Below are 17661 nucleotides of genomic sequence, written 5' to 3'. Positions count from 1 at the left end.
ATGATTATTTCGGTCGTGATAGTCAGGAATTAGATGAACTAATTTTAGCTTCTGTGTGCCACAACTGTTTATAGTAACTGTATTTGAGTACCTACTTCCAATTGGCAGATAACCTGGAATGAAAAACTAATGATTAGTTTTAATCTACTAAGATGTAATTGCAAGTACATAAAGATTTCCCTAAGAGCACCAGCTAGCCAATAAAGCTTCATAATCACAGATTGGAATTTCTCAAATGGATCATTGTGCATTAAGATATTTGCTTTTCCCCTCTTAATTTCTGGAAGCACCTATTAAGATCTGAAACTGCAGCTCGTTAACATGCCATTGTAACACTTAATTTCATTTATTTACTTGTGATTGATAAATCAAAAGTTTTCCTTTGGATAAAGAAATCTTTCACATAGGTTTTTCTGTTTGTTAAACAGCTGTTGAATAGAAAGTAGTATGATTTTTATATCTAAAATTGCACTATATATATATATGTGTGTGTGTATATATATATATATATATATATATGTATGTATGTAGCAGCACAGCTAGATAAAACTTAGATTGTGAGTTCAATGAACCTACCTTATTACTCTTGATATGGCACTTACTAAGTGTGACTTTCCATACTAGCACAGTGCAAATTAGTCAATTTTCTCTAGCATATAATTTTGCTATCAGTTACAGCATATAATTACCACAGGGCTGGAATTATTTCTGTGTGAACATCTGGATTCCTCTGCTATACTGTGCAACGCGAATAACTTGCAGCCAGACTTGTAAACATTTGTACTCTGAAGAACTGCTGTCTCAGTAACAATACTGACTGCCTCTCTTACTTCAGCCAGGAATATAAAGTTTTAAATCTTAACAGGTGTGCTTTAAAACCTACTTTAAATCCCAAACAAACACAATAAATTTTATTGTTTTTCTGCATAAATCATGTTTTTTAAAGCATGGATTGTATTCAAGTGTAACACCGTGAATAGTCAGTATAATTATCAATGGCAGAATGATTTTTGCTTATATTTCAAGTAAAAATATTCCTAAAGAATGACAATGAACAGTAACATACTTCACAGCAACAATGGCATTCGGTGTTTGCAACACCAGGAAGCATTCTCTTATTTCTAAATGGTCTTGAAGAAGTTAGGTAAAAGTCACAACCAAATATGTAAAAAAAGACTTAATCTTGAACTACATAAATTGACTGAGGATAACTGGGATTTAGTCTAAGTAAGAAATAGTCATCTAAAACTGGACTACAAATTCAGCTGTACCATAAATCAGATTGTTCCAAAATGAACAACTGTGTGCTGTGGCATTTCATCACAGATGTGGTGCCACCTGCACTTACTGGAAACCAATCTTTCACCTACCTTGCCAATCCACCAACTCATTAATGGAAATTAAATCTTAATCAGCCAGGAGGGCCAACCTTGTCCTAGGGGCATCAGGGACAGCATCACCAGCCAGGCAAGGGAACTCCCTTGCAGCATCAATAAGATTTTGGTGTTACTACAGACTTACGTTCTTCTGAAAGAAATACTACTATTTTTTTGTAAAAGACTTGCTGGGAGAAACAGATTGGGTGTTTGATGACTTTGAAACAAAACCACTTATTCTTACCTGCAACTGAAGATAGGAATGATATGAATACCTAGAGAAAAGAAACTTTTACTTATAACTATTTTATGTATTAAATGATTCATTTTCAAAAAGCCAAATGACCAAACAAAAACCATGACTTAGTGACATTAAAATGGAAAGCTACATATATTTTCATAACATAACAAGGCATATAAATACTGTGGCCCATTCAGCATTACCAGATATTGTTACATATTTTGAATATTATTTCTGTTTTTTCTGTTCAGTGCACAGTTCTGGTTCAGATGCATTCACAACTATAATAGCATCACACTTAATACCTACATTTGTGTTTGCAAAAATAAACCAACCAAACAGAAAATGGAACAAAGACAGAAACCAACTACAGCTGGGTTTTTTAGTTTCAAATTGGAATTTGTTTGAACTTGACAATTTGCTCTCCACCTGTGTGTGCTGTGCTTCCTCCTTACATAGAGAGCAGTTTAGGAAGGTAAGCAAGCAATGTAGAAAAAAACAATCAGTTTTATTTCATTACAATTATTTTTAACCTGATCAGAATTTCGTTCTAATACCTTCAAGAAAAAGGGCAAAGGAAGGAAACATTCATATATAGTGTGATAAACTGTAAGGAAGCGAGCTGGTCAGAAAGATTTTTCTAAATTTAATTTTTATCTTCTGGTACAGAGACTAACAAACTTTCATTATCTTCAACTTTCAAGAAAGCAACTGTTCCACCTGATCACATCTTTATTATCTGTATGACTGTTCCTTCTGGATGGAGAATGCTTGAAGTTGGATCATTGAAATTTTTATGTGGCATCACTACAGAAAAAAGAAAGTGGACACAATTTGATGGCAGAGAAGGGTGAATCAACATGCTAAATCTCCCAAAAGAAGCTGAATTCCTTGTAGTTTGAGTTATTCATTTACACATTCCCTATTTACTAGAAGACGTGTTTAAATAACTGCTAAAATGAACTCAACAGTTCACTGTTACTGTTCCTGATTGGACTTAACAGCAATGGTTTCACAAGTCCCGAATTTCAAGAGACTACAGCAAGGGAGCTGGGAAGAAGATATAAAAGATACTAAACATTGTTCTAAGTAGTGGTAATTGTGAAATTTTATTTTGTTTTTTGAAGTCACAGAAGAAAGTAGAAAATAGAGACAAAGTGTAGGATGTCAATAACCAACAACAGATGTAAAGTAACTAAACAAGATAAAAATTAATACATTTTACAAGAGAAAACAATTGGTACAAATGCTGAATTAGAACAACAGTTTTCAAGGTCAGGCACACACTTCCCTAGTCCCTCAAAAGCCTCAAGCCTTAGAATATTCAGAGGGGAACAGTATTAATCCCAAACAAGGGTACTCAGCAGATGGACTTCATGCTTTTCTAACTTATGCCATGAGATAGCTGAAATAATAAATTTGAAAAATGCTCACTCGAGGTATATTCCACCAATTCCACACTGCTATTTCATAAACAGAAAAAATTATTATCATCCAAGGTAGCTTTTAGCCACCTCCTCAACCCTAAGTTTGATCTCCTAAATAATTAATTGAGAATCGATGATTCAAGGTTTTAGTATCAAATTAGTAGTTTTACTGGAATATGCACATTTAACTTTACAATAAAATACACTGTAGTAGAAGGTCCATTCAAATCTAGGTAATTTCAGTTACATTCCTATGGCTTTAAGCAAAAAAAAACCCAAGCAGTTTTACTGTATGTACACAATATTGAACGGCAAGATTTAAATTATTTATTAATAACCTACATTTACTGTGGATTTCTAACATTTACATCCAAAAAGCATATTTTATTTACATGCTGCTGACATTTTAAACAAAAAGAAATAAAATATTATCTGTTCAGGAACTACATCTATTCCAAAATTTAAAAAGATACATTTAACACCACAAAACATTTTAAACATTTACAATAAAAAAGAGCTTTCTGTGCCAATCATACTTACTCTCCAAGAATGCAAAATTGCACTAACTACAATTAGACTAGAAACACTTAAGACCTGAGAGTCAAATCTAAACTTTTTTTTTTTTTTTTAAGGAAATCTTAAAAGCTAATATATGTTCATTTAAACACAGACTGGTCAGTGGTCAATTAAAAAAAAAAAAAAAAAAAGCCAACACCAAAAACAACCCCCAAACCCCCAGTGCATTTTTTCTGCAGCTCCAAAAATAGATCACTATAAAATTGTTGCAGTAGCTTGATAAGTGCCAGGCCTGCCAGATGCAGTAAGGCTTATTTCAAAGTGTCCTTTCCCAAACACTGTACCCTAATAAAATAATGACTGTCTTTGATCAGTTCCTGTGAGGATTCCCACATTTATGTAAGCATGCAGTCACTTAAGTATGTATCTTGGATTTTTGAGGGTTCCCACCCCAAGCATACACATGCAGGTGTTTTAACAGCTAGATCGGAGTAAAAATAAGCATAAAGAGGCATAGAAATTTAGAAATATTGGCCAAAAAACATTCAAAGTCTAATGAGAAGTTTTATATCCACCCCAAGGGTCTTTTAAACTCAGCAGAGCTCAGGAGCATCATTCACCATATTAGTAACCATCATGTACCTTATATAAAATAATAATAATAAAAAAAAAGTTGTGCTAACAAGTACATTTTACTGCACTGCAGGATGTAAAAAAAGGTACCACACTTATAAAGCCTGGGGAAGAGAAGCATCATGCCAAAGTTACTCCACTTGGTAGCAGCCATTTTATTTCGGCACTTGGAAACACCATGCTTCTTTTCGAGTGAAAAAGCTTTCCCCTCCCTCCCCGTATCCTTTAGAAACTGCTTGAGCAAGAGCATCTCCCAGGAGGGGTTTGAGAAGGCCATGATTTTCCCACTCTGGAGCTATTTCCCATGGCTTTAGCAGCTTGCCCTTCTCATGCAGGTGGCTGGCAATGCAGTAGTGGTCCTCCCAGGCAAACTGCAATCAGCCCACACGGGCAGCCTTGCTTTTTGCAGACTTCCCAACAGGTTGCATTCAACTCAATTAACATTTCCCAGGACCCAGAAACCCGAGTGACCACCAATTCCACCAAAACAAACACATTAATATCTGTTAATTCCAAACAAGTTAGTCCTGCCCTTCCTAAGGACTGACCTTTGCAATTTAAGACAGGAGCATTTAGTTAGAATTTTAAACCTGACTGCACCATTTGGCAACATATTCACATCTGCTTATGCCACTTCATCCTAATTTGTAATGTGAAAACCAGATCTGCATCACTACAACCTTCCCTCTTTCACCACTGAAACAACTCCCAGCATATGCCTTTTTCCTGGGCTAAGGATCTTTGTTTTTCTAAGGCACTTGCATGAACAAGCACACAGGTCCATTTATTTATACAGAAATAAAATCAACGTCACTAACAGGCATGTAAGCAGTAAGAAAAACGAGATACCTGCTAATGAGGGGACACATTGTACTATCCAATGGCTGGGTTTCTTTGTTTTTTTTTTTTTTTTTTGCTTTTCAAAAACCATAAGATTTCTATTAGTTAGTGTGTAAAGGTGGGTTACAGCAGGGATTTTTTGGTATGTTTTACAGAATTTACCTCTAAAAAGAAACCAAGGAAGGCAAATGGCCACAAGTTTTGTCACTCATTTACATAAAGCAGCAGATACATTGAAGAACATTCTGCTATTAATACATAGCAAATCTAAATTTTCTAGTATTCAAGTTGGTGTGTTTTATCCCTTTGATTCTGGAAACAACTAAACTAATTTAAAGTTAAAAAAAAAAAAGTGTATACAAATTAAGAGAAAACTGCAGAAGTTAGAATATACATGACTTCATGCAATGATACTATGCTTCCTCTCTAAAAACATGGAAGACTTTAGAAGTCATCCTTTGTCGAAATAAGCTCTTCCATACTACTGACAAAAAAAACCCCAAAACAAACCACAACAAAAAAGACACATTTAATATACTGCTAAGGTTTTAATAGGTGATCAAGAAGGTGCTGACTCAGTTTCTTCTCCAGCTACTCTTCAACAAACCTTGCTCTTGTTCACTGTGCAGAAATGTTCTCATCCCACCAAGAGGAGATTGCTTGGCATCAAGAATGCAGATCACTTTGTACAGTTTTTGCTAAGGTTAAATAAACCCATGATGTCAACCATTGCTTTCTCAATGTTCTTTCCAAAGCGATGAGAATCCTGTAAAAACAAACAAACAGAAACCAAAACCAAATACTTGCACTGTCCATCAACAGATATTTTTCAGGCAAAAGAAGAAACTTTCTAATATTTTGTAGTTTTGGAACTTCTGGAATTCAGGCACCTATTTTACCATACAGTGGGGATTTTAATAACAGAAATTTTAACGCTATACAGATGAATCCAGGTTTATGCTAGTACTGACCAATAAGTTCTTCATTATGTGTTTACTTTCCTACAGTCAGAAATGGGATCATATCCTTTTGAAATCAGATGCATGTATAGCTTTCTGCTACTTTAAAATTGCTGGGTTTTGATATTGCTTTTCCTACAAGATTTCGGAAAAGCTCATTTCCAGAAATCAAAGGAATGTTCAGTGAGTGGATGACTGATGACCAAGAAATACTGAAAGAGCAGAAAAATTATTTTTATTTGAGTTCCTATCAGAAATGCTGAATCATTTGCCATTGAAAAAAAGTATTGGAAATGAAAATGACAACTTTCTAAGTGTAAACAAAACAGGAACTTGTTCTGTTTATTCTAAGCATTAGATGAATGGTACAAGAAAGAAATTAATATTACAAATGTAAATTATTAGCTACATTACAGGATCTACTTCAATGACCCTACTAATATTAAGGCCACACACACAGAATGGCTGCATTTTCTGTATGGACCTTTGACTTGACTGATAAGTAAAAAAAACAGAGTGAAATTAAAGTGCAAGCTAACAGGCATCTGAAGAACAATTTCAACTATGAAAAAAACAAAGTTGTATTTCCTAATCTTTAATGATTAACCAGAAGCACCATCATCTCCTGGACAAGTTAAGGTCAAAAGAGGAAAACTAGGTCAGCTACGTAACCCTGAATGAACTCAGCATATTTAATATAGCCATAAAAATATAAAAGGGAAGGATGAATTGAACTCAAAGCAGTCCTCTACAACAGCAGCATATTCAACATATGACATCTACTGTCCTCTAATAATGGGTGTTATTTTAATAAATTTTTGATTAATTATTTCTTAAGCACAGATTATAATTTATGGGTCAGCTTTGTTCAGCATTATTTAAACCAGGAAGGCTTAAATAGACAGCATACATTTTACTCTGTCTTTACAGCTGCAGGCTGAGACAAGCCAATCAAAACTGTAATAAGAAAAACCAAGATATGCCCATCTTTCTATTTAGGGGACACATGATCATTTCACATGAGTTGCAGGGAACTGCACGTGTGTAAAGGAGACCCTGGGCCACGTGTTTTCTTTATGCTTGAAAGTGTAAGTGAAATAGAATACGGTATTCCTGGTTCATGAAACTATTAAATTTATACAACTGGAGACAAAAAACTCCAACAAAGCAGCATATATTGAGAAAGAAAAACCATATTATTTATATTTTAGACAACGAGTAGTACAGTTCTATAAGCACACAGCAGAACAGATTTATTAAACCATAGGAAAGGACTGACCCTTACCGTCTCAGAACAAGATATTTTGCTGGAGACATGGAAATGGATGGAATTTTCATCCAAGATAATGTAAGAAACACCATAACCATCATCAGCCACCTAGGGGAAGAAAGAAGAGAAAAACACCTTCTAAACTTTTTGTTTCTCCTTCATTCTCAACTTATGTACAATTAAGATGATGTTGCAGTTTTTAAAATCAGTTGCAATTTCCTCAAGATTTAATGCATAATTTCTGAAGATTGGCTCCACTTAAGGAATAGTTCTAGTCTCATCTGAAGTGCATGGACTAACGACTTTCTGAATATTTGTCTGTAATATTTCCCAGCTTTAATAGTTTGAAATAAAATACTTATTCAGGTATTTTTTTTAATAGAAAGACAATAGAAAGTCCTAAGCGGCTATACAGCTTCAGTGCTTAAGCAGCAAGGAATAAATTAGTTCAGTTGTAACCTAAACAATCAGCCTCCTGGTATCATTCTGCAGATGTAAACAAACACAGTGTAAAAGCCTTGCATTACGAAAACTTGCCAACTTGTGACTCTACAGCAAACATGTGATTCTGAACAGCGGTATCACAAGCAGAGGTCTGGTCTAATTTCAACATTAGTAGCATTAACTGTGCCAAGTTTCAGACTGATGTTATATTCAAACTATGCTTGGTAAACACAGATTATCCTCCTGTCACCCCTCTTCATGTCCTTCCTAACTCAAAGGATCACAACATTCCATGTCCTTGCTGCCACTGCTGCTAAGCAGTCAGACAGTCTTCTCACTGTTAGTGCTACAGAGATAAGCTCTACTGAATGCTTAAAAAAAACCTTTAAAACCAATAAAAATCACATGCATGGAAAGCTGATGTACTGAATCTCTGGGCTAATTCAGCAAACCAAAGCACAGTTTTTGTAAACACAAACAAAAGGAAAACAGTGTTAGAAATTCCTGCAGCCAAAACCCTCTTCTATTGCCTTTTGGGCATTTGGAATACTGACTTCATAATAGCCTGAGGAAGTCAGTATCTCAAGAATGAGCAGTATGGCCACAGCTAGGCCTCCTTGATACTGCAAGTCAAATTAATTCCAACTTCAAAAACCACTGACAGCTCTATCAGAAACATGAGTAAATAAACATCAACAATTTGACACACCCCACCTCCCATCCCCCATCTTCCAGCTTGACAAACCAGCCAAAATACACTAGACTTGTCACCCTAATTTCTGTGGGGCAAAGAGCAGTCCTGTGATACCTCTCAGTGTTCCTTCAACAGAAACACTTTTTGAAAACAGATGAATCTGTTATAACAGCCCCATAAGGCTGCTTAAGAGGTCTTGTTGACACCAATATTCTCATCAATGGCCAAGCTTAAATACCAATAAAATTTCACAGCAAATAAGCATCTTGTCAAATCTCTAACAATACATTGGTTTCCTGAAAGTCTACAGAAGCCATAGAACATGACTATATTCTTGACTTGGCAATTATTCACACTTAGGAGGGCAAGCAGAACAATGGAGGAATATACAAACACATTTATTCATCAAGCAGGAAATATAAGAATAAGCAAAGTATAAGTACTTTTACAAATCCCAACCTTAAAATCTAGTTTAAGTAATAAGGCATTTGTCACTGTAATAACAGCCTGATGTACAGAAGATCTGGGCACAGGCAATGTGATAAGAACCCCAACTTCATCAGATCTCTTTGCCATGGAGCCCTGTATCACATTTCATAACTATGTGCTTCTTTAAGAATAATCCCTTCTTGTAGTGGGATACCAGAAAAAGGTGACACAGACTTTTCTGAGCACAGACACATCACGGGAAAGTATTAAGTACATGCATTTAAAAGCATGAGCTGCACCTCTGATATGCAACAATGAGGGATTACAGATCTAAAAATTTCTGACTGGTGTTTTGGAAGTAAAACTCTTTTTTAGTGGGTACTTGTATTTAGGAAACATACCGGTCCAAACCCTCCACCAGAGGATAACATCTCTGGGTTCTTCTTCAGATCAATGTGCTGCTGGGGTGTCTGACTTGTTGACAGCCTCCAAGGTTCTGACAAAACCTTTATTAGGTATGAAAGAGATGCAGACAAATAGAAAACTCCGTTTAAGAACATGCAATTTTCTCAAAAACCAGTCAAGATAGCAAGTGTTGTAACAAGTGCAATATTGCTTTATAAACTGTTAGAAAACACTTTATAAAGCAATATTAAGGATACCTCCCATTTCAATGGAATGAAAAACTAAGAAGCTTAACTGAAACAATTAAACTTGTCCTGATATGGAAACCATTAACATCTGAGGAAGTGATGTCAATTCTTCAAGGAGAATAGAATAGAATTTCAATAGAAATACTACGTCAAACAAGATTACCTGGTCTACAGCCTTGTAACTTACAGACAAAAGATATTATTTTAACAAGACCATTATTAGTCCTATTCAAATCCCAGGAAGATCCTACATCAAGTTAGAAGCTTGTAAAATCTCGAACAACAGATCTTGAAAGCTTGTGGAAACTGTAGAAAATTGTTTTATTCTTGACATTTTGGAGAGCAAGCAGGCAAATGAGAGTAGCTTAATTTTGAGGCAAGGTGGAACACATTTTTTCTTAACCAGAAAAAATGAGGAAGTGCAGTGTAATTATTTTTATAAAATCCAACCTTAAAATCTAGTTTAATTAATAATTTGTCAGAGTAATATACAATGACATTAATGCCATATACAGCTTCTTTAACTCTTAGTAACTTAAAAGGAATTGAATTTGTCAATTTCACAAGAAAATTCTCAAAGAAAACAGCCTCTGTTGTACTCCCTTGAAAATACACAAAACCCACAAGCAAAAAAAATTTTTTCAATACTGACTATATATTTCCTGCAAATCTAAGTAACATGTATTATGCTAAAAAGCTCACTGAAAGCATTCTTCCAGGTCTATCAACAAATTTATACATAAAGGAAAATGAAACCAACTCAAGAATTTATCAGCAGATGTTAAACAGCACTAGCTGCAATTTTACTTTTTTTCTTAAGAAAACCAGAGCTGTACAAGTATCTTGAGCAGATACCACAAAACACTAACTCGCCAAAGGACTATTTACAGCAATGAAGAGTTATCAATAAAAGTCACCTACTTCCTTGAGGAAAGGAGAATCTACAGCGAGGTACTTGGACACGACGTAAAGGCAGAAGAGGTGGCGGTCAATGCCAGCCCCGGTCATGGCAAGGCGATACAAGAGCTGATGTTTGTCAGCTGCCTGCCGGAAGAACTTCAGCGTGTTTTCTCTCTAACAAATAAAAAAAAGATTAAGAAAACTCAGTTAAGTGAACTGCATTAAGGATGAAGGTGCAGAAACTAAGTTACAGCAAGGACTCTCAAGCCTTGAGCACTTAAAGGTCAAGTACAAGACAACTAACCTCCAATAGTATCCCCTGGCTTTTCAAACTCATGTATTTAATTTCAGTTATTAGCAAGTGTCTGCTATTACCTGCTGTAAACTGCATAATGAAAACGAATTTGTATTTTAAATGTTAGCTAACCCTACCATCAAACATGATTACAACTCATTATTTATAATTTCTACAGATACTGGTCTTAAAGAGTTATAGAGAGCAAATCTCAACGTGATTTAAGAAAACAAACTGCCAGAGCTATTTTAGAAGGCAAACTGCCAACACTGAAGGTACAGAGGTCCATAAATGCTGGTCATCAAAATCAACATACAGGAGCAACTACTTCCTTCCTGTGAATTATTCTTGCTTCCCTATCAGAAAGGAAAGCTTAACTGGTATGAGATTATTTGTTCTACAAATCTATGTTTGAGCTTTAGAAGTCACAAAAATTTCACAAGTAATCACAGTTTCCTGGAGTTCAGAAACAGGTAAATAAGGTTATATTTGGTTAAGTTCTGACATTCTTTTTTGGTATGGCCCAGAATTTCTGCTTTATTGACAGAAAACATGGACAATTACCTAAAGCAGCTCTTCCTTACTGAAAAAAAAAAAGCATCATTCTAAATGCTTAAAAACTATTTGAGGACTTACATGGTTGCCTAGTGCCTTATGAATTATGACAGAATCTTAGTTTGGTTGGGTTGGAAGGGACCTTTAAGATCATCTCATTCCAACCTCCCTGCCATGGGCACGGGCATCTTCTACTAGAACAGGTTGCTCAGAGCTCCATCCAGCCTGGCCTTGAACACTGCCAGGAATGGAACATCCACAACTTCTTTGGGAAATCTGTCCCAGTGCCTCACCACCCTCACAGTGAAGAATTTATTCCTAAAGCCCAATCCAAACCTACTCTCTCAATTGCACAAGGCACCAACACCATGAACTTACATTTTCAGTTGGGTCTTCCATGGCTTGGACAAAACGACAGGACTCAACCGTGCACGAACGAACCGTTTCAGTCCTGCCTTCTCGGAACAGGCGCGTCATGGACGCTTCATACGTTAAAGAAAACTTTCCCATATCCTTGAAAAAGGGAAAAATAAGAACTTAAAAGTTTAGATAGACTTGGTCGCTGTTTATTAATCAACAGTACAAGCTAAGCACACAGGCTATGAATCACTCCACAGATTAAACTCAACATTTAAAGTTTTCAGTAGTCCACCATTAGCCCACTTACCTGAAGATAATAAAGGCAAAAATAAGATTAGCAGCAGGAGTTGATAAACACCAACAGAACAACCAGACTAGCAAGGACTACACCCTGCATTTCATATTCAACCTTTTTCAGTTTATAAGAGAAGCTGAATGTTGCTACACTGGTCTTTTTGACAGCACATTACAGGAAAGGAGAACTAACAGAAGAAATTACAGGTAAGCGTTTCTGTTAATCCTCTTCAGGAGGATTATGTGTGCATCATGTCTGACTAATCTAGAAGGTAAACTTAACATTGTTTAGATTATAAACACAGCTACTAGAAGATTCATATCTTCTTTCTAGTCCAAAATGCCTAGGATTAGAAAAACTAAGCAGAAGAGAAAAATTCAGAAATATATCAATATGTGAACCATTGTAGAATTGATTTCCAGCTAGTAATCTACTTAGTATCAATTTGCATTGAATGTCTCTAACAACTTTCTACAAGCAGTGCAAGATTACACAATCACATGCTTTAGTCACAAACATGTTGCGCCCAGCCTAATGAGGCTCTGCAAGGCAGAAACTGTTCTTACCCGATAGTGAGCGAGCTGCAGGGCAAGTTGCACAAAGGCATCAGGGCTGGTTTTCACTTTCTTTATTAGTCCTTTCCCAAAAGTATCAAAATAAAATGAACAGAAGTCCACATCATCTGCTAGAGCCACAGCAGTACTCAGAGACTTCTCAATCACTTCTTGGCACTTAAATAAACAAACAAACAAACACCTGTATGTATATAAACATGTACTCGTGATATTGGAGAGAACTATTGAAAAAGTACAAGTATTTTTAACTGTTCAACAGGAAATGCTTGCCTTTATGCATGCCAGGAACCTCATAACCTAAATAATTTTCCTTTAGAGAAAGAAAAGAAGCTATATTTGCTAGAAAGTTAAAATTCAAAAAGCTAATATAAATGTTTTAAGCCAATACACATCCAAAAATAACTCTTATAAAACCCACCAGCATTAAAACTGTTCAGATCAGAATATAAAAGAATGGCCTACAGTTACAGAATGGCATTAGTAGTGTGGCTTCCAAGCTCCCATACATACTTAATTAAATACATCACCAACCATAAGCTTTGTATTCAAATAGATGCCACCAAATAGATGGTGGCAGTTTTTCTGGAAACTCAGGCGCAAAAAAAAAAACCCCCCCCCCCCCCCCCCAAAAAAAAAAAAAAACCCCAACCCAAAAAAACCCAAAAAACCCCCAAAAAACCCCCAAAACAAAACAGAAAACCACCAACAAACAAACAAAAAAACCGTAAAAAAATCAAATCTTATTAGATGAACTATGAACACAAAAAAAGGACAGTTATTCTAAAGGAACTATTATACAGAAGTAGTTGTTGTGACAACAGTAATGAAACCTCAGCAACTAAATATTTATTTTAATACAGTCACTTTTTAAAAGAGGTGGCCACTTATTTTTGACATACTGCCAATTAAGAAAGCCTCTAGTAAAATGTTGGCATTTCCCAGTCAGAATTCTTAAAGACTGAAATCAAAACTCCCTGATTTTCTAAGCAATCTCAGTAATGGCTACAACATAAAGTACACAACCTACAGGACTCAAAGGAATTTAGAACTGATTTATAGGGTTATCAATAATTACATAAATGATTTGACCACTGAGGAAAAGAGACGTTTCTTCCTCATACTACTAAATCTTATGTACTTACTTCTTCTGGAATTTCCCATTGCAGTTTGGTAGGAATGGGAATATTTGGATTGGTATCTCCTTTGCAATGTCCATCTACTGAATAGCCCAGTTCAAGACACTCAGTTGCCATCACATTCTGCAAAGAATGATACTTCTTCAGAATTGCTTCAGAACTTCTTCAGCACATTACTTACTGTCATGGAATTAGGATTTCATGGTGAAAGAAATATAACCTATTTTCACTACGCAGGGAAATAAAATATACAATCCATTTCCAAATACTGAAAATAAGTGAAGCCCCCAGTTTTACAAGAACACCAGATGTGCACCAAACACTTATTCAACTACACTGGTGCATTTTGTTAGATGCTACTGATTTAATAAAAACCTTTTCAATTCAAAACCTACCTCAAACTAAGTAGAAGTAAAAAACTCAATTCAGTCTCAGACTTCACTATCTTTCTTCAATTTATATTCTAGAGAATTTCTTCAAGTTTGTTATTTGTCAAAACTTACTCATCCAGGAATAATTTATTTCAGAGTAAGTGCAAATCTCTGCAAGAACTCAATTATTTTTAAGATTTGTATCCCTTTCAAAATTGCAGTTTATTTTACATGTGCACTAGAGCTCCTGGGTGGGAAAGAAGCATGTTTCCAAGATTAACAACACAACTTGAACATAAAAGGCTCTGTCTTATAAGATATCAAGCATCCTCAACGTTAAAAAACCATCCAGAAACAACAAACCCACATACAAACACAAAGAATTACCAAAAGATTTGAATCTACTCAATATGGAAAGAAAAAGCATGATGATTTATTTCTGATCTCTTACTTTAATTTCATTTTCTCATTTCACTCACTGGTCAGAACATGACAACTATGAAATAAAGCTTAGTCCATTCAATTCTAAAAATAGACAATCTGTAAAGAACCAACAACAGACAACTTTCTAGAAAATTTAAATCTTGTTTCAGTCATCTTAATTCTTAGCAGAAAATGTACCAACTAATATTAAGTACAGATAAATAACTTAAGCATATAATATCATTCACTAAAAGCAAAAAAAGTATCCCTCTTTCATTGAGATAGTCGACACTGCATTGTCATGTCACTCTCAAATAAGTTTGGCCTTCTTTCTTCCCTGGGTGGAGAATGTAATGAGGCTTTTTTTTTTTTTTTGTTCTTATACACATGGAAACACTTCTATAACAAAACTCAAAAATTACTTGGGGGACCAGCTAGACTACAAGACCTATTTGCACAAATACATACAAAATCAAAATTAAATAAAGTTTTTGAAATAGTTTTAATTGATTTGAGTCATGTAACTGTTTGTAGGTTTAAGCTTCAAAACAAAAAAGGAAAAAAGTCAAATAGGGTTTCAAGAATTAAACTAAGCATATGATGAATGCAAAGCAAAGTGAATTTATTGCATTCATGGTAAATAAATACAAGAGATAATGTCAACAGCATATCAGTCTGCACCTTAGCAAACAACGCTTATTCAAAAAGTTAAACTGTGTATAATTTTTTTAAATTTAAAAGTAAGCATGGGAGTTTTATAGCACAAGAAAGCTTAAGAGCTTTAGGAGAATGTACATACAAAAATACAATGCCATATCAAAGAGGCAATAATCTGTGGATTTAAAATATTAAAGAAAAGGTAGCTAGGGAGCTGTATCACTTTTCTGTGAAGACATCTAAGCTTACTAAATGCTGTCCTTTTAAAAACAGCAGCTTCTTAAGCAAAGGTTTGGGATCTTTTTCAAATTCTACAGTTGCTGTAGACATAGGGCCCTAGTCACTCATCAACAACGTGAACGCAAGGGATTGAAAGTTGCTGCTGACCTTCAGGGCTGCTTCAAGCCCATACCACATTATCTTCTGCATTAGCTTTTTGTGCCAAACACCTACCTCCCACAGGTGTCCCACAATAGGAGCATCTGCCCAGGAGTGCTCTGCATTCAGACCCATTTTGCCATTTTTGAATACTATAAGAGTGAATGTCTTATCAAACCACCTACAAAAGAAATCAAGGTTTCCTTATGGTTTTGTACATTTCAAAAGCATTTTTGTATTGTAACTTCCTCTCTCTCTAAAATTCACATTCAAATGCACTAGAATTTATCCTTTTTATTTAAGAACATTTAAATAAACAAATGGAAATTTGAACCTCGTGAAGTTCAAAAAGGCTAACTACAAGGCTCTGCACCTGGGTCAAGACAATGCTCAGTATCAACAGACTGATGGATGAATGGATTTAGCAGCTCTGCAGAGAAGGACTTCAGGATGAAAAGTTCATCATGAGCTGGCAAGGTGCACTTGCAGCCCAGAAAGCCAATCATGTCCTGGGCTGCTTAAGAAGCACCATGGCCAGAAGGGTGAGGGAGGGGATTCTGCCTCTTTACTCCCCTCTGGTGAGATCCCATCTAGAGAGCTGTGTCCTGCTCTGGGGTTCTCAGCACAAGAAGGATGTGGAATTGTTAGCTGGGTTAGAGGAGAGTCATGAAAATAGCAGGAGTGCTGGAATACTCCTCCCGTGAAGAAAGGGTGAGAGTTGGGCTTGTTGTTCAGCCTGGAAAAGGCTCTGGGAACACCTTCTTGCAGCCCTTCAATATATAAAGAGGACTTATAAGAAAAGCTGAGAAAGACTTCTTATCATGGCTCATAGTGACAGGACATGGGGCAACAGATATAAACTGAAAGAGGGTAAATTTAGATGTGTTATAATGGAGAAATATTTTTTACAGTGGGCTGGTAAGACACTGGAACAGATTGTCCATAGAAGTTGTGGATGCCTTGTCATTGCAAATGTTTAAGCAATCTGATGTAGTGAAAGTTGTCCCTTTCTGCTGGGGTTGGAACTAGATGAAGGTCCCTTCTAACCCAAACCCTTCTTTGATTGTATGGAATTTATCAACTTAGAAGTCATCATTAATTCATATGCATTAGCCAAATTCTAAAAAAAGGAAGGCATTTTCCACAGTGTCAATACTGCACCTGTCATAACATTTGCCATGTATCAGTGATTTTGCATATGCATCCAGTGACCTCACTGGGTCCTCCTTCTTGTACCCCTGCTCCATGTCATCCAATGTCACAAAAAATGCTGCTTTCTCAACAGCATCTAAGGACTGTTTGTTCTTTCCACGGCTAAAATAAGCCTGTCGAGCCTTAGCCCATGGTACTCTGGGAAAAAAAAAAAAAAGGTTTATAGCCAGATTACATAAATTTGTCGATGTTTGATTACCTTTAAAATCACTATGAGACATTCCTCCTACTTCTGTGTAATTTGACAAAACTACTTTCTTTACATTTAAACTATGAAAGCCGTGAAAAGTTCTGACAATACTTGTACAGTGGAATCCTAGGAACCAATTCAACTCATCATCACACACGTGCAAAACATCATCCTCAGAAATTCAATATTTCTGCACATGCAATACTACAGCATAGATCATCTACACTTAAAACTAAACAAAAGATACTACTTAAAACTAAACAAAAGAAAGTATCTATTATAAGGAAGAAGACAACAGTAAAAATAATAATCTGCATATAGGATTGCTGCTGCAAAATTTTTTTAACTCCACACAATTACAAGTGACTGAAGCCCTGTGACACATCATCAATATACAAAATCAGTGACCAAGGTATAAACAACTGACTGCAGACTATTGTAAAATTCTAAAGCCAATATCCAACGATTATGTTATGCAATGATTTCCAAATACTTAACTTATTTAAAAAGTAATAACCACCATACCTATCTCCTGCAGTAAGAGCTGCAAGTTTCTCTTCACCAGGCTGAGGTTCTGAATCATCATCAAGAATTCTCTGTATTTGCTGTTCAATTTCTCGGGGTCTCAGCAATCTGCCATCATGGTACAGCCACACTTTGAAGTAACGGCCCTTATGATACACAACAATGTGTTTGCTGTCTTTCACATGCTGGAGGGTATCTAGAATTGCAATCACTTATGTGAACACAAAGCTGAACTCTCAAAACACTAATGCACTAAATAACATCAGATGCCTATTGCATGCACTACAAGGTATTTCAGCACCCCATG

The 17661-nt window shown here is 35.7% G+C and overlaps 1 protein-coding gene across 3 annotated transcripts in view; it reads right to left on the bottom strand.

Moving 5' to 3' along the window:
• Nucleotides 1-2707: 2707 nt before the first annotated feature.
• Nucleotides 2708-17661, bottom strand: part of CPT1A (carnitine palmitoyltransferase 1A) — a 38499-nt gene continuing 23545 nt past the window's right edge. For all 3 annotated transcript variants that reach the window (XM_053945362.1, XM_053945361.1, XM_053945364.1), the window contains 10 exons: nt 17355-17550; nt 16589-16777; nt 15503-15608; nt 13605-13721; nt 12454-12618; nt 11611-11745; nt 10404-10556; nt 9231-9335; nt 7278-7370; nt 2708-5799 (listed from right to left, as the gene is read on the bottom strand). In XM_053945362.1, the coding sequence (XP_053801337.1) occupies nt 5713-5799; nt 7278-7370; nt 9231-9335; nt 10404-10556; nt 11611-11745; nt 12454-12618; nt 13605-13721; nt 15503-15608; nt 16589-16777; nt 17355-17550 (1346 nt within the window). In that variant the 3' untranslated portion in view covers nt 2708-5712. The remainder of the gene's footprint in view (nt 5800-7277; nt 7371-9230; nt 9336-10403; nt 10557-11610; nt 11746-12453; nt 12619-13604; nt 13722-15502; nt 15609-16588; nt 16778-17354; nt 17551-17661) is intronic.

This window comes from Vidua chalybeata, chromosome 6 (genome assembly GCF_026979565.1).
Source record: "Vidua chalybeata isolate OUT-0048 chromosome 6, bVidCha1 merged haplotype, whole genome shotgun sequence".
Taxonomy (NCBI): Eukaryota; Metazoa; Chordata; class Aves; order Passeriformes; family Viduidae; genus Vidua; species Vidua chalybeata.
This window is presented reverse-complemented; position numbering and strand designations above follow the sequence as displayed.